At 51.3% G+C, this 24895-nt stretch overlaps 7 protein-coding genes across 7 annotated transcripts; 1 reads left to right on the top strand and 6 right to left on the bottom strand.

The window, feature by feature from the left end:
- Positions 1-3326: 3326 nt before the first annotated feature.
- A1O9_01019 (uncharacterized protein) lies at positions 3327-4157 on the bottom strand (the record flags this gene model as incomplete). Its single annotated transcript, XM_013410179.1, has 1 exon — positions 3327-4157. The coding sequence occupies one exon, from the start codon at positions 4155-4157 to the stop codon at positions 3327-3329; it is 831 nt and encodes a 276-aa protein (XP_013265633.1).
- A 4061-nt stretch (positions 4158-8218) lies between these two features.
- Positions 8219-8731, top strand: A1O9_01018 (30S ribosomal protein S8; the record flags this gene model as incomplete). The annotated part of the gene is made up of 1 exon (XM_013410178.1): positions 8219-8731. The coding sequence occupies one exon, from the start codon at positions 8219-8221 to the stop codon at positions 8729-8731; it is 513 nt and encodes a 170-aa protein (XP_013265632.1).
- Positions 8732-10132: 1401 nt separating this feature from the next.
- Positions 10133-13632, bottom strand: A1O9_01017 (26S proteasome regulatory subunit N2; the record flags this gene model as incomplete). The annotated part of the gene is made up of 2 exons (XM_013410177.1): positions 10133-13439; positions 13493-13632. The coding sequence occupies 2 exons, from the start codon at positions 13630-13632 to the stop codon at positions 10133-10135; spliced, it is 3447 nt and encodes a 1148-aa protein (XP_013265631.1).
- Positions 13633-14363: 731 nt separating this feature from the next.
- A1O9_01016 (uncharacterized protein) lies at positions 14364-16735 on the bottom strand (the record flags this gene model as incomplete). Its single annotated transcript, XM_013410176.1, has 2 exons — positions 14364-14987; positions 15041-16735. 2 exons carry the CDS (start codon positions 16733-16735, stop codon positions 14364-14366), a joined length of 2319 nt encoding a protein of 772 aa, XP_013265630.1.
- A 759-nt stretch (positions 16736-17494) lies between these two features.
- A1O9_01015 (uncharacterized protein) lies at positions 17495-19495 on the bottom strand (the record flags this gene model as incomplete). Its single annotated transcript, XM_013410175.1, has 1 exon — positions 17495-19495. One exon carries the CDS (start codon positions 19493-19495, stop codon positions 17495-17497), a length of 2001 nt encoding a protein of 666 aa, XP_013265629.1.
- A 1141-nt stretch (positions 19496-20636) lies between these two features.
- On the bottom strand, positions 20637-21985 carry A1O9_01014 (uncharacterized protein; the record flags this gene model as incomplete). Its single annotated transcript, XM_013410174.1, has 2 exons — positions 20637-21681; positions 21738-21985. 2 exons carry the CDS (start codon positions 21983-21985, stop codon positions 20637-20639), a joined length of 1293 nt encoding a protein of 430 aa, XP_013265628.1.
- An 827-nt stretch (positions 21986-22812) lies between these two features.
- Positions 22813-23968, bottom strand: A1O9_01013 (uncharacterized protein; the record flags this gene model as incomplete). The annotated part of the gene is made up of 3 exons (XM_013410173.1): positions 22813-23175; positions 23225-23429; positions 23481-23968. Coding segments are annotated over 3 exons (1056 nt in total), but the record flags the coding sequence as incomplete, so codon positions are not given.
- Between the last annotated feature and the right edge of the window lie 927 nt (positions 23969-24895).

The following is a 24895-nucleotide window of genomic DNA, read 5'->3' as shown; positions in this document are numbered from 1 at the left end:
TTGGACATAGAAAGTTGCTCGCAGCGACTTCCCGAGGAGGGTTCATGTTGACTGTATCCTATTGACAATGTCGAACTACGAGAATAAGCGTGAGGCGGTCACCAACATAGGCTCCGGCTCACACAGGCAGGCATAATATTGCCCGATTCTGGCTGTGCGTGTGTGGTCATCTCTAGCATCAATGATATGCACATGTACAGTATACAATTTACGAGCCCTATCCTTGCAACAAGTCGGTTTTGTAGAATTAATGCAAGACTTCACCTTCTCGTCATGCGCTGGCATCGGCCATTAATCGCACTTTAGATTGTGGTTGTGTACTTGACCGCCGGGGGGTGTCGAGGACGGTCCGAGAGGGAAACATCCGAGGGGAGAGCGAGCTGTTGGGGAGCATCAAGAAACGAAGCAGAAGCAGGACTGCTCTACGCGAGGCATCTCACAAGAGATGGAAACATGAGAGGCCTCGCCTCGTTGAGGATAGACGGTGCCGATCAGGTCCCCCCATTCTGCCCAGCCAATATATATCCGGCGAGCTGCAGCTTATGATGTGTCAATGGTCTCCTAGAGTGCTTGATATGGAGATGCGGCATGCACACGACGCACACCAAGTAGGGAATCGCCTACTGAGGATGCTGTAAATGGAATCGAAGAATACTTCCGCTTCGGTCTCGGCATGGCATATGACGTGCGCGCAAAGAATAGTTTCGCTGCCCATCGCCGCTTGAGGTTCTTCACACGGTCGCGAACGCCCACTCCTGCAGCCTACCCGCACGTCTCTTCCCTTTTCCCTCACCAGTAGCGAATCACATGCTCGATTTGAGTTTTCTGCCCGTTCGCCTCCTTGTCAAGGAGATAGTCATATTGAGGGAGGGGGCCAACGCAAGGGACGTCTTGCTAATGAGTAGTAGTCGTAGTGAGAGCTGGTTAGGAGCCCCTGGTAGCCATATCGGTACTACTAGGAGCATGATAGTGTGCAATCAACAAGACGAAAACAAAGAACCCCCTTCCTCGAACCCACTTCTGTGCAGGTTCCATCACACTGCTAATGTCTCACGATGGAGTACGGAGTATAGTACCTACAGTACGGAGGAGATAGGAACTAAGGAGAGGCCGCTTTCTAGGGCACGATCCACAAATTGAGGGGTCTGAAAAAGATAGATTGACATGGTCGAACACGGCAGAATCAACAATAGGGATCATCCATATCCAGTTTGCTTACATCCGAGCTTGTCGGCAAACTGCCCTCGGCGTTGGCGATGGAGGCACGGAGTAATTAGGTAAGGATATTGGTTTCAAGGCTTCCGGGCGAGGAGTTGTTTCTGTTTGGAAGCGAAAAGAGTTGGCAGATCTGACACGAGGCTTCGACCAGGAGCTCTGTGCAGCAAGGAAAGCAGTTGGAACATCGGCAAAGTTTGTGTCAGTATGTGGACCGTTGGTTGGTTCAGAAGGCCTGACGATCGAATAGCTTACTCGTACTCGTAGAGGTATTGGGCCTTTGCTCAATGAAACTACCGATGAAGGCCAAGGAGCGTAAGCGCCCGGTCCCCTTCTCTTTGATTGATCAATGAGAGTTCGCCTATCAACCAGGCAGCCATCACAAAAATAAGTCGGATGGGCGAGGAAGGATAGCCGGAAGAACCAGTTCAATATCTTTTCGACCCATGGGGCCATGTCTCTTCCAATCTCCCAATCACAGGCACATGATGTCAGACCGGTTGCGGGCATCCTGTCATCTCAAAATCACTGGCTGTGCGTGTCCGAGGAAGCGCCTTGGTCCCACTTCGCGATTTGTGCCATTGGGATTCACCAATCATAAATTCTCCTAGTGCCACCTAGCGAAGTTCCAGGAATGCGGTACAGCGGATACCGTAGAAGGCTCGTCTCTCCAATGGTTTCGAGGTTTGGCCAGATTTGGTTCACGCTAGAATCATTAGAACGGGGTGGGTGTGGCGGTTTGGGACCCCAGCTGGGATTCCTGGAAAGATGGTCGATAGTGAGAGCGTAGCTGTGGTCTTAGAGAGTTTAGCCCCAGGAAACCGACAATCCTGGATGCATGATGCGTTGGCAATTCCACGAGGGAAGGTGCCAGGGTTGGGTCAGTGGCGGAAGGAGGGGGCGATGTCAATGCACCTCGCTGCTTTTAACCCCTCCCCTTTTTTCACACCACCCTGATCCATCCCATCCAAACCATGGATGAACCAGAACAAACTGGTCTGGCCCGCCAGCGACATGTACTCGCCATGCAGATATCACACCGCGGGTGACATGCACGGTTGCACTCCGGCTACCACGTATGTACAGTGGCAGAATTGCCGGTGCGCCAGAGAAGGAAAGGCTGGTGTTTGCTGCCTGTTTAGTTTGTTCTCTTCTCTATTCCTTTCTGTCGTCGTACCCCTTTTCGATTTTGGGAGTCGGTCTCCCATGGCCGCACGGAATCATCTCGATCAAATGCTTCGTGTGTTTCTTGAACATCAACTACCGGTCTTCCTTCGCTTGGGAGATTATTCAAGAGGACAATGAGCTCAATTGAGAACATAGCATCCTAAGCTTACTACTGGTCAGCTCGATCCATTGCTTGCGCGGTTACCGCACCAATCGCATGTTCAATCCACTCTTTCCTCATCAGTGGGTAGCTACTTATACATAGAAATAAACTGCGATACGTAACTGCCCCTCCATGTACATGCGCCCGAGCTCTGCTGGCCAACTCGATGGCAAGCGATTCCTTCACGGCCAGTCACGAGCAATAAACAAAACGGCTGCAAGCTTAGTCTCGTTTGCCATGGTTTTCTGCAGAAGCTCTCATTATAGGCCATGGTGAAGGTACCTGGCCCGCGTTATCTGAAATGAGCAACATTGCTCTTTTCTGGGGGCAAAGCAAGCCTAGCTTCAATCAATCCGCCTTCTCCTCGCCATTCCCTCTTACGCTTGGAACCCGGCTGCGGAATCCAACGTCGAGAAAATTCCCAAAGTGCTTTTCAAATTTTCCACCCCTCCAGTGTATTCTGCCCCAGAATTGAAGAATACTAATCATGTAGTTAAATATGAAATTCCCAAAGAGTATCCGTCCCGTGTTCAATCCCGGTGCATGCGACGCCTCAAGTGCAGATCAGGGCATCGTCTCCCTCCTCGTTCGTATCTTGTTGGTCGTACCAGTACGCCAAGCGCCGCGCCAATGATCATTGTCATGTGGTATCATGTACAAAAAAGATAACAAAAACATGTCGTCGCTGTCAGGACAAGCCTGGCCTCGCAGCTGTAGCAGTAGCTGAGTCTAGAGTCGTGATTGCCAGAAAATGATTAGCCAGCCAAGCATTCGGGCATTCTCATGCAACCACAGTAGAAGGGGTAGACACTGCCGGTGGTAAAGGACTGATCGGGGGTGAGTTCATCGGGGTCGAAGTTGAAGTCGAGGTCGAGTCGACCAGTGTAGAAGGGAAGTTGCTAACTGAAATGGCATTGCCATCTTTGTCTTTTCCCATGGCTGGTGGCGGCATCTCCGTGGCTGAGATCTTCCGCTTTTTGCCCTTGGGAGCTGGTTCTAATGGTGGGGATCGCTTGTATGTTACCGTTCTCGTGACCACAGAACGAACGCTCACGGGCTTGATACAGGCACTCTTTGGGGCTTCAAAATATCGTCGAGTCGCACTGTCTATACTCCAATCTGCTGACGAGAAAGGAGAATACAGCAGGCTCCCAGTACTCATCCCGCTCATAGCAGTGCGGGGTGAGGGGCCACAGGTTGATGGTGAGAAGGCGGGTGAATGGGGTATCCTCAATCGTCGCAGAGCCGTTGGGGTTCTGCGATTGTATGGGGTTGGTGGGACGGAACTGGTGGGAGATTTGTGACTCTCACTTCGACTCGAAGACATGCTGGATGTTGTCGAGGCATTTGATATCATCGAATGCCGAGTACTTGTAGACTCATCCGACATGGATCTTGAGAGTGCGCCAGTCTCTGGAGGACTCGCCAGGACCGGAGTCAGGGCCTTGAGAAACTCGGTGTAGGCGACAGGCGGAGTGATGGGCGTTCCTACATTTTCCTGCTTGATCAAGGCTGAGACGCAAGAGTTGGGAGTGTCGACAATCTCAGAAGGGAAGGAGGCGGTTTTGGGAGTCTGGAGAGGCGGAAGAACGGGTCTCGTAACAGCAGGCATTTTGACGTCGACAACGAGAGAGTCGGTGCTCAAAGGCCTTGCAGTTGATTGATGTCGAGGATGCTGGTTGGGTGAAGGAGCCTGACGGACACCAGCAAAGAGAGGAAGAGACAGTGCCGTAAAGAGGGAGGAGAAGAACTTAGGACAAGCAGAGGAGGTGAGCAAGACCTATTTCTGGGAAGACCAGTGCTGGGCACTGGAGCAGTAGCAGTAACTGTAACAGAGAGACAGTGCTCCGTATTGGCGGCAGCTCTGAGGGTAGAAGTGGCACAAGAATCCTGACCAGGATGAGACCAGCTCAGTCACCGGCGTAAGTCGTAAGAGCAAGGTGCAGCGGATTCAACGACTGGAGGCCCGTGGCGCGTAGTAAAAAAAGAAAGAGGATGAGAGAAGTGGGCAAAGGACAAATAGCGGGAGTGGTAATAGACCAGCCAGTGGACGAGAAGCGATGACTGACGTCGAGTGGACGACCGAGGCGCCCGTGTTTGAAGGGCGGAATTGAGCCAATTCCAAGGGTGTGTGGTTGGAAGAAGAGAAATGTAGACGCAGACAGGACGGGTGTGTGTAGTTGGCAGCGAGGATCGTCGTGGTGGTGGAAGGGAAGTTTGGATGGTGGATGGTGGATGGATGAGAGGTGGACGTGGAGCTGGGCGTCTTTGAGTGGTGGGCGTTAAAACAGCGGCACAGACGACTCATACAGCCAGGGATCGTGCCTCCCCTTCCGAGCTGTTGCTTTTTTGGTCGTGGTTGCCGCCCGCGGCAAAAATCACAGTGGGCACGGATCGTCGATGATTGGTTGCACTTTGTCCACACCCAACTTGGCTTCCCGTCCAGCTCCTTCAGCCTCTATTCTCCCTATCCTGATTCGATCGTTCACCCTAGGACTGTGACTTGCGAGAGCACAGCTGCAGGCCACAGGCTGGGTTTGTTGAACCTGCTGTCAAAGGCTAGTCTTACCGCGTCCTTGGTGTGCCCCGAGCCTGTTTGTTTGTCAACCTGGTCGCTTCTGCCGTCAGGCCGGTGATAGGCGAGTAGATGCCTATTTCGAGCGACGTGAGTGCTGGCGAGCTGATGGATTCCAAAATATCGCTAGTGATACTCAAACTAAAAGCAAAGAACAGCTGTACTATGCCTCGCTGGATCTGTGAGCTTGTGCTTTGTTGGCTTCCACCTTTGGCAAGCGAGAGAATAAGAATAGAACGAGAGCTGCAAGAGGTGAAGGTGGGAAGAATGCCTCTGCCAATCTGCCTCTCCATTTGTGCTTCTTCTTCCATTTATCTACTTCTGTCGCAAACCGCTGACCACATGGCCATCTCAGGTGCTCAATGTTATCCGGCCTGATGACACAACCCTGGGCGCTTTCCAGCGTCCATCTTCTCTGATTCGTCGCAGCTTCCACCTGGGGAACCAGGCTGACTGGCTGACTTCTCCAGCTCGATAGTACAGCCTCGAGCGCGCGGCAGGCCGACGTACAATCTTTGTAGCTTTCTGCTGGCTGGTATCGGCGCTATCCTCTGTCCTTGGATTGACTGGACAAGCAGTCCTTCTACCCATCCTCATTCATCCCCCTCAATTCAAATGGCCACATCTCGGATGAGCGCGCGCCATATCATCTGATGCCAATGGCTTGAGTTTATCCATTTCTTTGTGAATCAATCACAATTTGGCCAAGCAGATCATACACATGACCCAATCATTGCTGTGTCTGATAGCAATGCTCTCAACGGCTCGTGAACGAGCCGCTTCAGGTAGTGATCAATTCCAAGACCTTTAGAGCTTCACATCCTGATCTGCATATCGTCCCCGGAGAGAATGCAGTTCCGCTTCCAAAGCGACGGGTTGCAGGACTAGCTACCAAAGACGATACCTTGACACCACCGATCCAACCATGAATCCCACGAGTTCGAGCTCCTTGACCTAGCTTCGGGAGATCGGCGCCACATCTTTGGCCAATCGCAATGCTTCCCTAGGGTTAAAATAAAGAACACTCGCATAAGGCGAAGCGCTCGTGTTCTAGGTGTGGAGGGCACCATGACGTGCAGACCTCGACGAACAGGTGGGTACTAGGAAATATCACAGCCAGTCCGGCCATTCCTGTTGGTTATCATCCTGAACCTTCCTGACGATAGACATTTTATGACTACGACTCCAAGTCTGCCTTGCGAGCGCAACGCAAGCCTCCAGCACCATTACTGCTCATGGGTCCATCTTCATGTTGTCGCGTGACAGTCCCCGGTCTCGGCATCCGGTGGTAGTTACTTGCTGCAAGGACAAGACTCCCGGCTATGGAGTAGTTCTAGAGTCTTACTGGAGTTTCGGTTCCGTGGACTACTTCTTGGATGGCAACCCTAGACCATTCCTCGAAAGCCATCCGCCGGTAGGCTCACCAGGCATGCTTATACGCTATCTACGTAAGCAACCGAGCCATCCATCGCAGGACGTTCACGCCCAGCCAACGTCCGGAAGAAGATCCTCATCCCCCGATCGGGAATCTTACGAGTAATGCTATCACATTACGAGCTATCTAAGCCTTCACAACAGTCCTTCGGCGAGATGCATATCATGTGGCCAATTTAGTGGAGAAACCAGTACCAGTAAACTCTCTCTTCCTCGAGAGCCGGATTTTGTATATTGTCGAATGCAAGGTGCCATCTTACGTCAGCCCAGAATATGTTCCCATTGATCCAACTTCACAGGGTGAGGGTGTGCAGAAGGCGCCCACAAGCAGTGAACATTCACGAATGTTCACCTGTACATACGTACACTAAGATTTGTTCCCCGTGGGGCCTCTGGCCTCTGTCAAAACCTGGATTTGAGTTCAATTCATTCGAAGGGCTCAATTGACAATGTGACTAAATCTTATTCTTGATGCCTAATTCGAATGTTTGCTGTTCTAGTTGGCGGCAACTACAATTTGCGGCAAGTCAGGCAGGGAAAAATCAGGGAGCGCCAGCCCCCAATTAAGTGACGAAAATATTCACCCTGCCCAGCATCATTGGGTCATGCTTGGGGAACTCTTTCTTGCCAATAACCCTACCTCCAGTCGCTAATGCGAACACACCATGAGGAATAACCACCAGTGCTTCTAATCGAGCTGAATGGTTTTAATTTTGATAACGCAAATGAGATCTTCCCTCTGAACAGAATGGGCTAACTGACTGTAGCCAATACTGCTGGTCCACGTTGTGTGCTGAGAGCTCAGGTTAGTTGGGGCATGACTTTTTAAGACTGGCATCCATATGCACTTTCCAAAGACACAGCGAGGATGCTGCGAACAAACCGACTCGTCTGCTCAAGGTTTCAGGAGACTGGGACTTTCCCAAATGAAGGATAAGTGGTTGTAACCCAGCCAACCAGTGACCTCAATTGAATGGATTGAACAGGATCTTTGAGCATGGAATGGTCATCACCTTTCCCTCAAGTATCATTTGACCTTGTTGAAGGCCCACAAGAAACGGCCCAATAGTATGAAATTGAATGTCTCATTTATACCAAAGTCCCCTATTCATGTTGACAAAACGCTGGCTGCTACGACCATACTCCCTTTGTGAACTTATATAGCAGAGGTCGCCCCTGGCCTAAGACTAGTGTGTGCGCTAGTGCGTATTTAGTGTGCACTAAATCTTGGCATCGATTGAATCGCTCCAGATCTCTTGGAACCATGATTGTTCAGACATTTTGCAATCCGCACTGCAGGAAGGGATTGATACGAGAGGAATCGTTTTCGTTCTATCGACCCAGAACCAACCCACTGGGGAGCATATCTCTCACATTTCTTCAAAGGAGCTTAGTATTGGGCTTCTAGGACTAGCACAGCCAATTCGATAAAGCTTTCGTCGGCCAAACCTCAACCACTCTGTCGGCGAGAAAATCTACCACACCAGCCTCGACCTTGACCCAGATCTCTCTCAGCTAGCTACACGGGTCTGAAGAGCCAAAGCCTGTCATCCGTCCCGGCATCGAAAGCGCAAATCGCCGCTACCACTTCTACCAACACCACCTCCACAAGTTGCACACATACGAGCAGCTCAAACCCATCTCCGTTCGCCCTTCAATACAACATGTCTCTGGTCCACCTTGCCAATGTCGCCTCACACCTGCAGAACGCCAGCAAGGCCCGGCTAGGACTGACATCAGTCCCCGACACGAAATTCCACCTAAAGCTGATGCTCGCACTACAAAACTCGGGCTTCATTTCGACGGTGGTGCGTGGCGGACCGACACCACCTCCGGCGCACAACCTTCTCTCACACCCCTCATCGACCGACCCGAGCGCACCGATCGAGGCCGTGACGAGACACAACATCGCATCACGGCGGCTGTGGGTTGGGCTGAAATACTGGAATTCGGAACGCGTGCTGGAGGAGGTGTCGCTGATCTCCAAGCCCACGCGCCGCATCTGGATGGATGTCGAGGGCATAAAAGAGCTGGTTCTGGGCAAGAGGCACGGCTACGTCAAGGGCCTGACCAGGCCCGGTGAGTGTCTGTACGTGAGCACCGACCGTGGCATTTTCGAGAGCAGGGACTGTGTGGAGAAGAAAATCGGGGGCATGTTGATATGTCGGGTCAGATGATGTCTCATACTTTTTGAGAACGAGTGAAGAAAAAGGAGACAACCCCTTAAGGCTGCCGGGGCATGTCGAAAGAGCTTCACTTCCTGACCGGGCCTCTCTCGGGTTTCGAGTGGATGCATCAAAGGGAACGGGCTCCGGCAACCTCGAATCACCCCACGTATGTCAATATTGCGAACAGGAGGCATGATGTGCTCTCCTAGCACGGGATTAGTGTCATCTTCGCGCATAGCATCTGACGTTGCGGTGGTGAATCTAACATGTCACCATCCCTAGTGGTTAGCAGCCTGATTGCGCAGGAAGATCCAAGCATGCCGGAACGGAAATAGAGCAAAAATGCTGGAGACCAAACGCCATGAAAGAATGCTCGACTAGAAGAGGGGAAAGGTCTTTTCTCACCTGAAGGATATGGTAACAACCCACCTCCTCCCTGGACTAAAGCCAGTTCAGACCCTTCAAACAGGAGTCGATTCTCCGAATGTATAGATAGATATGTATATATATTATTAAATTATAAAATTATATGGCAGACATGCGCATGCCCTGAGCTTCTCCACCCTTTCACATTGGGAGCCTGGGGACACTCTGTTATGCTCATGCTCCTCTACCTCATCTTTTCAGAATTAATAGAGAGATACGTATAGTATATATGGATCTAAGAAGATACACGTACGTATCTATATCTGCAAATCTTGATATGTAGTTAGCGTGTGGCACGAAATCTGCGCCCGGATAGAGTACCCCGTACCTGGTGGTACTCTTGGTACAGCTGGCCACGCTCGGTCCACCATCTAAATAATATTGATCAGGCCCGCTCACATGTGTGCATGTGTTCATGCCTCACCTCCTCCGACCTTGGGGCTTGAGCCGGTAGGGCTACAGGCCAGGGCTAGTCGGAGTTGGTCATTCAGTCAAGCAAGCAAGCAAGCACACACGCATACACTCACACGCACTACACGGTCAGTTCAACTGCTCGAATACAGCAGACAAGTGCAGGTACTCCATACAGTAAACACTGTAGCTATTCCCTAGGTAGGCAGGTAGATAGATAGATAGATAATACAATTCAAGATAGGCCTACCATTAGTAGCCAGCCTGCCATACGAACTAAGTGTTGGCAGTCCGACGCAGGGGGATACAAAGGGTACCTTGGTATGACTATTGACCATTCACCACGAAATCTCATTTTACAGAAAGAGAGGTGCATCCTCTCTCAATGACGACATGTTTTCGAAAAGCTGCGCAGGTTCTGAGTGCCCTTCCAGTCAGTGCAGTGCCCGCAATTGCTCACAATCAAGAATCAATTCCTGCCCGCCTACCCGCCTGCCCGCCAGATTTCCTTTTTCAGAGGATTGATTATGCAAAGCTTGGATGGAACATCAGCCGAGGTGGCCACAACAACTCCTAGGCCTCCTCCGTCTTGTCCTCTTCGGCATCTGTCTCGTATTCGAACTCTCCTGGCACCGGTGCCTCTTCTGCACCCTCCTCATCCTCGTCGACGGCTGTCAAAACGCCTGCCGCGGCAGCTGCCCCAGCACCTGCTGTAAAACCAAGATCGGCTTGGCCAATCGTCTGACCAGCCGGCGTCTGTGGTCCACGATGGGCTGCATCGCCAGCCTGTGCCGGGTCGGGTGCAGCACCAACAACCTCGACTTTGCTGACTGTCAAAGGAATGGTTTCCCGTTCTTTCTCGGGTTCAGTGTCGAGAACGAGGATAATGCCACCAGTAATCGGTCGCTTGACAGGTTGATACCGTTGATCAGGGAAAGACAAGTACTTCAGCTGAGCAGGCAGTACCCTCGACATGTTGTCGACTTCGTAACCGACCTTCTCCTTCTCTGCTCTCTTCTTCACCTCGGCTCCTTCGCTTTCTTTTTTTCCATTTTCCTTGCCTTCGTCATCTTTTATGGTCGCATCGTCTGTGTCCATTTTGTCTGCCTTTTCAATCTTGGGAGTGACTGGAGTGACGGTATCAACATCCATGCTATCACGTCGTTGTTGCTTCTCCTTGCGAGCGGCTCTTCGCTTGGCCTGAGCAGTAGTACTCAGAACAGCCGTCTTTATTTTCTCCGGCGCCTCGTCTGCCTTAGACGTTTGTTCGGGAGGATAATCGAACAAACTAGGCCGAGTGTTGCTATGGAATTTGAAGACAGGGGCTTCAAGTTTTTGATCCACAGCAATGATGGAAGTAGGTGCCAGCGACAACGAGAAGAAATGTGAAAGAGGGAACCAATACCAGTACTGCGTGAAAACGGCAATTCCAACGATACCAGGCATGTTCAGGTTGCCAGTTTGTGTCTGCAAACTTATGGTGCAGTTTCGGCCACCAGCATCGATGATACCCATGGCGAGTGCGCAACCAAACTTGCACATGGCGTCCTCGTGTCGGTCGCCAATAATCTTCAGCATTTGTTTGCGTATTGTGACAACTTTGGGATTGAGAGCTTCATTCTGTTGAACAAGGACCATGGCCAGGGCAATCAATGCACCTTGACGGACGAAATCTGTTGGATCCTTGAGCATTGGTTCAAGCAAGTCGATAGCTTCGGCAAGACCGGTCCCAGCACAAGAGATACCAAGTGCCATGGCAGCACCATATCTGACGTGGGGATTGTAAGACTCAGCCAACAGCTCAACCATTCTGGGTACGCTGGTGTGCTTCCGGAAGAGAATGAATCCCAGAGATAGAACGGCAATGCGGCGAACATCATCGCTGACATCGCTGACCGCCACATGAAGGAGCTTTCGAACAGCCTTGTTGCTGCCTGTGCCTACATAGGCCAGAGCAATTGTCAGAATGCCACCATATCTCAGCGTAGGATCGGTCTCATTCAATAGCCCCTGAATGAGCTCATCGGCACCTTCTTGCCGTCCGTACATGATTAGAGCCATACCGATGGCGAGACCGCGAACAATCTTTTCATGCTGGGTGTCATGGGCATGCTGGATCATATCAGACAGTACTTTGGTGTTCCCGGAGCCAAGCATGACAAGTCCCATAGAGAGACCAACTGCTTCGCCGTTGATGGCAGAGTCGGCCCACAGAACGTTTCTCAGCTCTTCAAACACGTTCTCGTCTCCCGAAGCCATACCAGCTACACCGAGACCCAGGGCACCACCATGTTGAACAACCTCTTCGGTAGCTTCCCGGAACTTGGTGCGCAAGAAATCGACTGCCTTGCCTTTGTGATTGGCACAGATCAGCCCGTAGGCATAGAGTGAACCACCTTGGCTATAAACAGAGCCCGTTGAAGCACCAACGCCCGCGGTAGATCGAGGCAAATAAGGGCTCAGCAATCTCTGAGCCTGGTTGATATTGCCCTGATGAATGACGCCAAGGGCAGCTGTTGCGGTAAATTTGGACCAGTTGACAGCCTTGCCCAACCACTCTAGGTTATCTCTGAAGAAGCTGTCGTTTGCAGTTTTGGCATGCATGAAGCCTGTTGACAAGCTGACAGCAGTATGATAAATGGAGTATCGGGCTTCCAAGCTGTCCTTGATCTTATTGAGAATAGATAGATCGACACGGTTGGATTTATGCAGGAACTCGATGTTCAGGTGTATTGATTTGAGGCCATCCAGAATATCCCTGATAGAGCGTACGGCTTCCTGCTGCTCGGGCTTCGTTATCTTCGGACGTGAGGGCGCAGGGGCACCGGCGGAATCTTGCAACTCTTGTTGCAGTTGATCTTCGGCCTTGTTTCCGCTTTCTTCTTCCATGCTTTCAGGGTCCTGGTTGGTTGTTTCTGAGCCAGATGCTTCTTCATTGGGTAAAAGCTCTACCAATTCTTCACGGACCTTGCGAAGGAACTCTTGAGTGCTGTTGTCGTAGAGATCAAAGGATATCTGATATGCAACGGCCAGTGATCGAGCGTCACCTTTCTCGACAAGTTGGCGCAAGATATTCGAAGCTAGAGAATGCTGATCCAGGTATACCACGCATTTGGCAATGGCGAAATAATCAGGCGAAGGGATCTCGTTGAGAAGTTCTAGAATGAGCTTGAGGATCTCGTTTCGCAATGCGCGTTCTTGAACGACGCTCATGCATATATCCAAGACATATTCCATCAGTTCTTCACCAGCTTTTGTGGCCTCACCATTCTCTTTTCGCTCATCGTCTGCAGCTCGCTTGATGACTCTTCGAAGGATGTCAAGATTGCGGGCTTCAAGGGCGATGCCGACGACTTGGCGATAACGCTTTTCTTGGAAGCATTTCTCAAAGAGAGTCTCGACGACACGGTTTAAAGGCTTTTGAAGACCTCGCTGCTGAATGATGAGCGACGAGTCATCTAAGGCAGCTTCGCCACCTGCTTGGGTGGGATCGAAGGTGACGGTATTCTGCCTCGATAGTAGGGATTTTGACGGAAGAACAGACTGTGAAAAGGGAGTAACCGGAGACGTCAGGCTGGCAGACATGCTCGCAGCGCCATCTCCGCCTTGACCGAAGGCAGTGTCTAATTGAGGCTGACTAGTAGCGGTGGTAGCGGCAAGGGTAGCATCATGGCTTGCAGAGAGGGCGATGTAGGTGTCTACACATTTCGAGATGATTGTGTCCTCGAATTCGCCAGCATTGTCCAACTTGAGATACTTTCCCGCACCCAGGGCGAATGCCATGCTCTCATTATATTCTTCGAGATGATAATACACTTTGGAGGCGAGGATGGCAGCGAGCTCGCGCTCCGGAAAAGAATCGTCTTCATAGAGGGCTTCACTGTAGCAATGGGTCAGTACTAGATGGGAGGGAAGAGGTTAATTGATCCATACATATCACCGACTGAATTGGCAATCTCTGTCCATAACAAATCAACCTGGCTATCGAGCTGCTTGAGGGCGAAACTTCTCAACTCTGGATCATCCTCGGACAAGAAGCCCACCAAGCCAGCAGCTGAGACCAAGCCCACCATGGTCGCTTAATTGATATGGGTGTGGTTGCGCAGTTTCGCGGATGGATGGATAGAATCGACAATGATGGAATGTTTAGGAATTGTTGATCGGGGTAGCCGCGGAAGCTGCAACAACAAAGGATTTGTTTGGGCCCCAGGCAAGGAATGGGCTGCGCAGAGATTGAATAAAGTCTAGTGTACAGCAAGAAAGGAGGAATGAAGAAAGAGAAGGGGTGGTGATGAAGGATTGATGAAGGTGGTGGTGGTAGGAGAAGGAGAAAAGGTCGCGCAGGCTACGGAAGCATTGACGTGTCTGTGATCTTTCAGCAAGACTGAGCCAGATGTTGAATTCTACGTCAACCTGCGGCCGCCTGCGCTGCCGCCTGTACTTAGTAACTCACTAGTCATCTAACTTAGAGACTAGTGGCTATCATATCTTGGCATCAGAACACTCCTCAGCCTCATGATGATCCAGGGGACTGGTGTCTCCAAAGTCACCAATCATGTTCATTGACCTCCCAGGTATAATTCAGATACCACTGGCACTGGATACTAGTAGGCTAGGGGGAGATTGACGGCAACAAGACATGTTTAGTTAGGTAGGTCGGTATAGGTATTATTACAAGGGTATCAATATCAAAGGAAAGCATCTCCAGCCCACCCATTAATTCGAGACCTGACTTCCAAGAATTTCCGTGGTAGAAAGTGCCGCTGGCCAGTGCCTTGTCATTTTGTCATGCCCATTCATCCCTTCATCTTGGTCTGTTCACCGTTGCTCTCCGACACAGTATTCTTAGGTTGTCAATGAGCCCTCGGATCAACGGTTCATATTTACTGGGCCGCTGCAATTTCAGGTTGTCCAGCTCTCGTCGTACCATCTCCGTGCTGATTTCCACCTCCAGTTCGTGTTCCTTCTCAGGGGTGTTTTGGTAGCTGACCTGGGTCAGATCAATTTGATAGGCCATATGTCGGTAGCTCATCCGATCCTTCTGTCTGTCACGGTTTTCTTCTCCCATCTCCGACAACCAACTGGGATCTCCTTCCCATGGACTTTCAATACTGATCGAAACTCGGTAGTCAAAATCGGATTGAGGGTTGTATACTTCTAGATCGGCAATCCGCGACTTGATGATTTGCGCCTTGACTTGTCGAGTTTCTTCATCGATCGTTCTCCGCACCCGTGGTTTGTGTCGAGGATTCATCCAGTGCAAAATCGACGGGGGGAGATTTCTCTTACCATCTTCATTAAGGTCGTAGAACTCGTCATATTCATGCGGATGGCTGTATGCAATTACCGCACGGTCTGAGTGTTGAGCTTCTCGCATAGATTCCTCTACTAGTGCATTGAGGAATGCATTGATCTGCTTATGTTGAGCCTGCCCACAGAGTTAGTCACCATTTTTTCGCCATAGGGAGCTCCGACACTCACAACATTCATCGAGCTCTTGAAACTCGTCCTTCCCCGGTATTTCTCGCGATTGAAGACCGTCTCCGTCTCCACCGGTAGCATGAGGCGTTGTGCTGTTTGTTCGTCAAAGATAGCTCCCACCTTGGCCTCGATTTCAAATACCGCTCCGTTGGAGGGTGTTGCTGCATTGGCCAGCCAGTGCACAATCCAATCACAGACTCGTTTTGTCAGGTCTTCGTATGGCGTTATCGTAGTGATCGACGGCTCCCATCGGACATCGTCTGGATTGTTACCAGGCAAATGGCCTTGACTCTGGCCTTGGCAGTTCATCACCTGAGGCGTTTGCGTCTCTTGTTTCACAACTGGCTCACTCTTAACTTGAGACGGGGTTGTCGTCAATCTTGTCACGGGTGCCACCGGGGGCCGGGCTCGGATGAATTTTACAGGTCTATTGCGAGCACTCTCCGCCCACAGTGGGAAGTCGTTCGCCCTAGGGCGCTTTCTTGGTGGCTGTGGGGTACTGGGCACACTTGAAAGGTGGCTTGCATTTCGTTTCAAACTTGGTTGGGTTGTTGCTGGTGAGTTCAATTGTGGAGGGAGGGGTGAATGTGCGGATTGAGGCGTCATATTGTTGGCTGGTACTGTACCAGGACTTGGCCGAGCAGGTTGATATTGCGGCGCACTTTTTGCTTCCACCGAGGCTGATGAGGACTTGGGTGTCGCTTCGTTTTGTAGGACGTCCAAAACTCTATCAGGAGTGCTTTGGGCTGTAGCACTCACGCTCGGAGCAAATACAGACTGTGGTGGAGCCGAGTTGTAAACTTCCATCAGTGCGTCTGAATATCGGCCTGTGCTAGCCTGCCTTTGTTTCTTTGGGGCGGCTTTGGGAATTGTCTTTGGGCTGACACTCTCAATGCTTCTTTCTCTTTCCCGCATGTCCCCTGAGAATGTTCTTTGTATGCTTCCGCTTCGAGAATGGGTTGGTGGGGCGGCGGCCGCAATGCTGGATTGGATGTAGTCCCGGCTATGTGCTGAACCAACAGAGCCAACAGATGACCTCCTATAACTCTCTTGGCCTTGTGATAATGGTCGGTGTGCGTGGGGAGATGGTCTTGGATAAGTGACAGGAGGGCCCAGCGGCGTCGCGGGTGTTGGATGGAATTGAGCGTGGGGAGAAATATTGCGCGATTGGGAATGCGCATGGCCATTCGTGACGGCTATTTCGTCTCTAGGAGATTGCACATTGAAGGCAGAGGGACCGCCGGGATGGTGATATGTCGAGGCAGTAGACGGTGTTTGCTGATGATGAACAGAGCCTGGTGTGGGCGGGTAAGGGCCTGATGGCGAAGGTGAAGGAACAAAAGATGGGTGATAATGATGGGCTTGAGGAATGTTGTCTCTTGAGGTATGGATAGGTCCTTGAGGCCCTGGGCTTTGCGCAAATATGGGCTGAGTCGCTACAGTTGGGGTGGAAGCAGCGGCGGTGGCAGCGGCAGAATGGTGTTGACGGGGAGACTGCAGGTTGAAATAGGAGCCATTCGCGGATTGTCTATAGTCAGAAGATGGATGAGGCGGGGGGTATGGCGATGGACGATCGGGTTGGGCGTCGTTTGCATTTGCGATTGCGATGGCGTGGTCATAAGAAGAGTGCGGCGTATGCAGTCGTGGTGGTTGTCTCTGGTTGGAAGAGTCATTGAGCATCGATTTCAGATCCATTGTGGCCACGGTTGGACCAGGACTGAAGTATGGTGTAACACACGTTCTATGAGGAAGGCTCAAAAGGAAACAGGTGATGGTAACAGTAACGGCAGCCCATGGCGGGCTTGATAGAGAAGTGCTGTCGGCTGCACCATCGCACAGACACAGACACGGTTCTGCGCGTACGGTGCTGGATCTGGAAGAACCTGAGATCAAAAGGCAGGCGCAGAAAATTAGCCTTGGATTAGACGGAGTTAGACTGAGACTGCAGAGTCCCCCAAAACCACCGCCGTGGCCCGTGGCTCTGTGGACTGGACTGGACTGCACCAGCACCTGCGACTCTACGGCGGCGCGTGCGATGCGACAGGGCCTCTCTGCCTCTTGCCTGTGCCTGCACCTGCACCTGGCCTTTCCTTCCCCCTTTCCTCTCCCTCCTTTCCCTCCGCACTCTTCCTGGCCTGGAGACGCCTGACTGGCCTCACAAATAAGGTACGAGAACAGTACTGGATATGACGACTCGGTACCTCGCTGAACTTTGACCACATCCCACTAAAGTCGAGACTAGGTAGTTGACATGTCTTATGTCTCCTCGTTCTAGTGCTATCATATGCTATTCTATGTCATTCTCACTAATGCTACATGCATATTGCTCTTAAAGAATAATCGGGGGTATCAAAAGTAGGGCGCGGTGTACTCCTAACGAGTTGTGACGCCGCTGTCCAGGATCACCGTCACCTGCACAAAGAAAAATGCAACATCGCCAAACAAAGCATGGGCTCACTCTAGCCCATTGCTAATGGTAACGGTCTTCCTGTCGGTTGGAGTCACCGCTGTCATCACCAGCGCATCTCCGAGAAGGTCACTGGCAACACCAGCCTGAGGCGATAGCAAGGGTCGACTCCGGCCGCCCGTTAAAGCCGATGTCATGGGTTTCAACACAATACTGCCCATGCTGGCATTCCGCCGAACCCGCAGAGGTCTCATGGGTAACATTGCCTCATCCTCCTGAGTAGGCGATTCGATGCTGAGACTCCTCCGCCGAAGAAATGATGGCCGAGCTGACCTGCCACGCCCTGCACGGCCTCTGCTGAGTGATCGTCTCGGCCTTGCTTCTCGCGCTGCTCTAGCTTCCGGCCCAAAGTTGACTCGATCGCGTAATCGGTGGATTGCCTGTTGTAAAGCCAGTTCGATAGCCACGCAATTCTTGATCCGGCACATCCGAGGCCAAGTCGCTACTTCACCAGCCCTCGTCGCCTCAATCATGAACTCTGGTGTCGGGTTCATCATCATGTGGAAGTACTCGCGCGTTCTGATCTCCGGATAGATATTGATATCGCCCGTGTACTGTTGATTGATGACCGACACCCAGCGGATGGACCTTCGAGCCAAACCAATGTCCGCCATTTGTTGGGATCGGTGTATAACCTCCTCCCTCAACAAGGCTTTGGCCCCTTGTAGCCAGGTTCGCGAAGGAGCGGCTGACCGCGGCTGCGTTCCATGAAATTCCTCCTCGGGTTCCAAAAAGCTTCGCACATGGGGATTGACCTGTGAGACAATAAAAAAATTCACGTTGAACAACTCCTCCAACTTTCTCATTGGAATATCATGATCCAAAGACCCGTCCACAAACATTTGTTGCGCATTTTGCATCCACAGCTTCTCCTTTTTGGTGATGGGATCTTTCTCATAGATGTTGACCGGTGCGAAAACGCTCGGTACGGCGCAGGAGGCACAAACCGCCGACCAAACAAACACATCGGGGGCAGTAACATAGTTCAGCAACCTAGGTTCAGCACTGCCAGCACTCGAGACACAGATATTAAGGGTCCGGCCTGTTTTGTAATGTGCTTCCCGGAATGTGATAGCCCCGAGCCATGTCTTCATCACTCGTTTAATGTTCTCCATCTCGAAGAATGCTCCTGACCATAGAAATGTTCGGACTCGCTGTGAAAGCCAGCCCATCGAAGTGGTGCCCGGTGGATCAAAAACCGCCAAATCGGAGTAAGGAAACCGCTCCAGGACTTCATACATGTGTTCATCGGTTGAAGTCCCTACAATGGCTGCCACAATGCTACCGGCTGATGCTCCAGAAATGACTTCTGGTAATAGCTCTGCTTCCCACAGAGTTTTGACCACTCCAATATGCTTCATGCCCAAGAGTGCTCCGCCAGAGAGGGTCAAAGCCGATCTTCCGAAAAATTTGAGAGAATCTTCTAAGGACTGCTGGTAAAAGCGGACTTCGGCATTAGGGAGGTTGTATCGGATAGTAAGGTCCGCAAATGCTTCGATGGCCTCTAAAACGGTGTTGATGTAATCGTCGATGAGAAACTTGGTGCCAAACCATGAATGTTTGTAGAGCCTTAAACTGTTCATAGCACCTAGGTCGCGACTCAGGCCAGTCCTCAGTTGATACTGGAGGGCACTCAGATCAGAAGAAGCCATTGCCTTCTGGAGCATGTCGGCATGGTTTTGGATCAGGTCCGGGTCATACTCTCCTTCTATGGAATATTTCTCTTGTTTCCAAGTCTCATGACTTTGTACCTTATCCAGCGCCATTGTACATTTTTCATAGTCGGCCAGGGACGTGGCGTCTTTCATGCCTCTAGTCCATTCCTGCTCCACCGTCTCAGGAGGTTTCCGGCAGAATCTGGCTATCTCTTCGGCAACGCTTTGTAGTTTCTTGCTAGGCGAGCAGATCTTGATAACATCAGCGTAGAGGCCGATGCAGGACCAGAATATTTTGATAGTAGGGGGTGCGACAGAGAGGATGATGGCCATGTCGACAAGGTAACGTTGGCCATCGGGCCACAAGAGATGGCACGGGAGGAACGAAATTGGTGATTAAATGAAGTCTGGAGGAGCTGGACCGGAGTGTCTTAAAGCGTAAGAGACCGCGGTTGTGTGTGTCATCCGAACCAGAGTGATCACACGCACAAGACGGGTCACTGGAAAATTGGTGATGAAGCAACGACGGGAGGAAGTATAAGGTAAGCAATAAGAAGGAATGTAATGGTGCTGCGCAAGTGAACGGGGGATTGTCCGTGGGAAATCAGTGAATAAGACGGGATGTCGTGTGTGAAGAAATGAAAGAACCCACTAATAGAGCGGTGGAAGCTGGTAGCGAACGCAGTCTGTGCATGTGTCGGTCTGTGTAGTTGGTCTGCTCGGTATGGATGGGTGTGTGGGAGGGCAGGTGCGAGTGTGAGAGAGCGAGTAGTGGACGGGATAAGAAGTGCCTTCCTTGTGGGGCCCGATGACATAGTTTAGGTAGGCACCATCTCCAGGTTGGCTCACTACAGATTTCGGCTTCTGGGGAAGGCACAATGGAGTCAGTAGCAGAGAAGGGATTGGCAAAAGGGTGTAATCCACCGTCACGATTCGGGCCTACACAATGCCAGAGATGCCACAAGTGTGGTTCCAGGTGTTCTTTTGACCTGGCGCGTGATACAGCACCTAAGTATGTATGGTCTGGATCCAATGGGACGAGGACGAGGGTCCAGTTAGGCATCCGCATGCCGTATATCTTGCATTCCCAAGCTTTCTAGACTTCCAAACAAAGCACCCTGCACGATCACATGCAACTCGAGTGCGTTGTCCTCCATTCACCACCCTAGCTCTGGAACGATCCGAATCCTGTGCGACATGGTCAGGGTTGTAAGGCACTTCTCCGCCGACGACACACTTCCCAGAGCCGTCATGAGGCTGCGCTTGGATGTCGCTGAATGCACCTCCTCATCTCACAGCCCATGCTGATTGTATGAGGTACTCTTCGTCGGAGTCGGCCAGGTAAACTTTAGTCGCTACTTGCTGCCCCAGAATCTCGGAAGTAATCAGGCCACACTCATATGAGTCGTAGTATAAGTTGACTTTATCCCAAAGGCATTTGTTTGGGCGTACCAAACTTGAATCGAATTCTATTTCATCCGTTCACAATTGCCGGTCTCTCTATTGCACTCTCTCCTGAGTCGTGATGACGATGTGTAGTCGGAAGCGCATCTTCCGTCCTCTCAGAGTGGCTCGACGGTATGACCGCTTTCAGCCAGTCGATCAATCCGCGTTGCAACCGAATGATTCCATCAGGATCTTGCCAGAAATGGCCCGAGTCGGTTCGAATGGCCACAAAGCGCGAGCCCGATCTCGAACGAAGGCCCTCGGTCCAATGCTGAAGCCTGCGGTCACTGGTAAAGGCGTCTTTACTGCCGTAGATACAGATGCACGGGTTGGTCGTGAGTTCCCCAAACTCCACGCTGGATGATGCGGAGGCCCTATTCGAGCGACCATTTCTCGCCACGAAATGTAACTTCGAGAACATTGTAGTAAATCCAGCTATTGGGGGCAACAACGGCGACAAGAGAATGTACGCGATTCGAGGCAGTATCAGATCATCTCCCGACGGTGCCTGCATCTTGGATTCTGATTTTTGAGGGGTGATGACTCGGTGATAACTGATCTTCCGCCTTACATTGTCGATGCTTTGTCTGACCCTTTCTCCATCCAAGCTCCTTCTCGAAGACTCTCGGCTCACCCTTCGACTAGTGACCTCTGATTCATACCCACCCATTGCTACGGCTCGATGTAAATGCCTACCATCCTCCGCTTTCTGGCCTCGGGCACGGCTAATCGATAGTGACATACTGGGCGTGTGCATATCAAAATATGCTATTGCATCTCGAGACAAGTCTTCGGCCCGAAGTTTTATTTCGCTTTCAGCCGAATTCGCAGTTGGTGACTTGAAAATCTCAAGCACTTGATCTCGAGGAGGCACATGCGACGCGATCATGGACCCATAAGAATATCCACCAAGGATAAGGAGGGGACTATCATCCCTTGGCGTAGCACTGACACCCTCTTGTCGATGGCATATCGCGTTCATGTAGCACAGTGCAAAGCCATAGACGGAAACATAGTCGCCAAGTTCGGGCTTGCCAGTCCATGAAGTCTTTCCTGCTGAACCAGAAGCACCTCTCCATGACACATCAGACGTAAGTATACAATATTGCGACTTGCGGGCGGAGCTCACCTGAAATTAAAGGTTATCAAAATACAACCATATTGGAGGAGAATTCCGCCGGCAAGGGCAACCACAGGGTCATCGTAACACCCGCCCAAGGTAGCGTAGGGATGGGCGAAAATTGCAAATGCTTTGCCAAAGATATCAGAACTCTGTTCCGTCCTCCTTGGATAATGCAGGCGACAGTCTAGCTCTAGATCATCGTGGATGCTCGGAATGTTAAAGGCATAGTTTGGTTTAGGTAGAGGTTGGGACATGTCGTTCAACCTTGACAGAAGCCAGCCGCCATGAATGCGATACTTTCGAAGCTGGGTAATGAGCTGATGAAGATATTGATATTCCAGATAGTGTTAAGTTGACGCAAAGAGAGCCGGCCGCAGGCAGCACTGCCGCGATCTTTAGAGATATTGTCTGTTTATTTAGATGGTATTGAGGTGCTCAGTTCTATCGACCCAGAGATCCAACGTCAGGTCAATCACCCGCCAAGAACTTTTCTTTTGCGGGCACTCAACTCCATCTCAAGTTTGTATGCATCGGAAGAACTACCATGTACTTGCATTGCGGCTGATATTTCAACTAAGACTACCCCATATTTCTCTAGCTACTTAAATGAGTCAAATGTACGACTACTCTTCTGTATAGGCAATCACGGGACACAAGCGCAACAACCGCGAAATCGAATCTTGTCGCCTTGGAACCCGGCCGCCGCTCTCCCATGGCCTTCTCTAATAGCCAACCCGCGTATATGCTAGTCTGCCTTCTAAAATCGCCATCTCCCGCTAATACTGTGCTGCGCGCTGATCCACGGAACACAGGCGTGGCGCACTCTTTCACACCTCAAGCTTGTGAATAGCAACTTCGTCGCCATCATTGCTGCTGCAATGGGCTGTTGGCACCTCCCGGAGCCCCCTTCCATGCTTGCAATTCTCAGAGGCTAAGCACGTTCCGCGGTAAAGCGCTTGACTACTTGAAACTGTAGTGGTTGCCTGATATCCAGAATAGGTGTGTCCTCCCACGAACATCGAGTTTGCCGCTTGCATATAGATTGCGAATATATACTTGGGCCACAGTCCTAAGGCGGGTCAATCGGCCTTTTTCGTCGGCTGCCGCGGACTTCTCGTAAGCGCCGGTCGTGTTCCGGATTCGAGCGTGTTTCAATATCACTACCAGGATCCCTTCGTCTCTTACTTCGGCTTCGGTCCCTTTCCACCGGTCCAACTTCGGGTTCGTTGGAGAGAATCCGCTCTAGAGGTCTGGATTTGCCTTTGGAGGAATGCCTTGTCGAGTTTGCTGGTGTATCGTTCATCTGAGCCATCTCATTTTGGTCGCGCGACTTCTGCCGCCTCGATTTTCTCCTCTCTCGGTTCGCGTTTGGTGCACTAAGGGCACCGCTTCCTAGCACTGGCTGCCCATCCTGGTATTCGTAGCCATGGGTATGATTCATATGCTTCAGTCACATGTTAGCCATAGGATGTACATGGAACCTGTCAACGCACCTGGTGTGGCCCCCATAAGTCGGGAGTCGCCGAGCGAGCTCCAGCTCGCTTTTCACTTTCGGTCGGGAAACCAGACATCGTGGCTCGACGTTCATCAAGCTTCCTACGATGGCGTCGCTTAAGCCAGACGAGGAGCCATGCAAACAAGCCCAACCCGATGAGTAGTAAGCCAACCATCAGTATCCAACGCCAATGCCCCTCGATCCTGTGTGCTTGTCAGAAATGGTATAAAACGTGAAGATGACATATATTCTACCAGGATTGGCTCGGTTCGCCACCTCTATTCGCGCTCCCCGTGCCAGTGCTGGTAGAGCCGGGCGGAGTAGATGTACTAGTGATGGTAATAACTACCACACTTTGTGTTGCAGTTGGTGCCAGAGTGGTGGAGGCTAATGGGTCGACGCCTTGACCCACTGCGTTGCAAAAAGTTCTGAACCATGTCTGCAACAAGACTCTGTCGGTCTCTATTGTGCATTCTGCCGCGCAAACCGCATCAGGGCTAGAGTAGAGACCTTGTAGAAAGCTGCTCTGACAGAAACAATTCTCGTATGTAAATTGAGAGGTGACAGCGACTGCGGGTGGTACACAGAGGCTCTGGGCTTGCAATAAAGTGCTACAGCCGACGGCGCAACCGGGATAGTCGGCCGAAGATGTTGTTGGAAGGAAGTTCTGCGCCCGTGCGATATTCAGGAAAAGGAAGAGGAACAGGGAGTACAGGAGGCTAGTTTGAGGTCTGGACATGCTCTTGTAACAACGCATCTTGAGGCAATTTGGGCTCTGCTCTGTCGAGGGAATAGATATGATGATGCAATGCTATCGACCGAGGGATTCTAGCAGACGGACCGGTTGTAGGGGATGTACCATTGAGCAGGGTATGCTATACGGAGCAGGCGGAAAGCATCGTGCGGCGCATAGTCGCGGTGCAGAAACGAGTGTCGACGCTCCGAGAGCAGCTTCGAGGCGGCAGGAGAGGAAGGGACGAGAAGATAACAGTGAAAGGAGGGTTCACGGTACTAGGAGTGAAAGCCATGGCAAGGATTATGCCACGAAGTGGGCGGATTGAAGGTTCTGGGGGGGAGGTTGACACTGGAGAGGAGGAGCTAACTGAAGTTAGTAACTAGCCGTTGCAAGTAAACAGCCCCTCGGCCAGCACCGAGCAGCTGCCGGTTACCTTTTGGTTAACCCCGAGTCAAAGAGGGTGTAGCGAAGCACAGCTGGTTGAGCAGAAAAGGAAAACAGGGAGATTGATAGACAAGTTGGCAGCTACCGAATCAGGATCAGCGCTGCATCAACAATGGATCCATCTTCCGAACTCGACGGGATGGATGCGCAGTTGAAGGGGGTGATAGGCGAGAGGGGCAGGCTGGTAGCCTAAGGCTGTGGCTGTGGGCAGGGTGGTCGCCCAGTGGTATTGGGTGGACGCAGCAAGAATTAGATGAGCTTATTTCGAAGGGACAGGACAGACACGTCATGATACTTCATGGCCTAAGGAAATGGGATGGCAGATCGTTTATATGACATATTAAGTCAGCCAGTAAGGAGTACTCGGTACAGTGATATAGCTGTGAATCTCTTAACAATGTCTTAACAATAGGCAATCACTTTACGTGGGTACAGAATGTGATTATTCAAGCCTGGAGTTCCCAGCTATTGCCCGTGCTCTTAACTAAG

Source organism: Exophiala aquamarina (genome assembly GCF_000709125.1).
Source record: "Exophiala aquamarina CBS 119918 chromosome Unknown aczIA-supercont1.1, whole genome shotgun sequence".
NCBI classification, from domain to species: Eukaryota; Fungi; Ascomycota; class Eurotiomycetes; order Chaetothyriales; family Herpotrichiellaceae; genus Exophiala; species Exophiala aquamarina.
The sequence above is the reverse complement of the archived record's forward strand: the minus strand, read 5'-3'. Positions and strand labels throughout refer to the sequence as shown.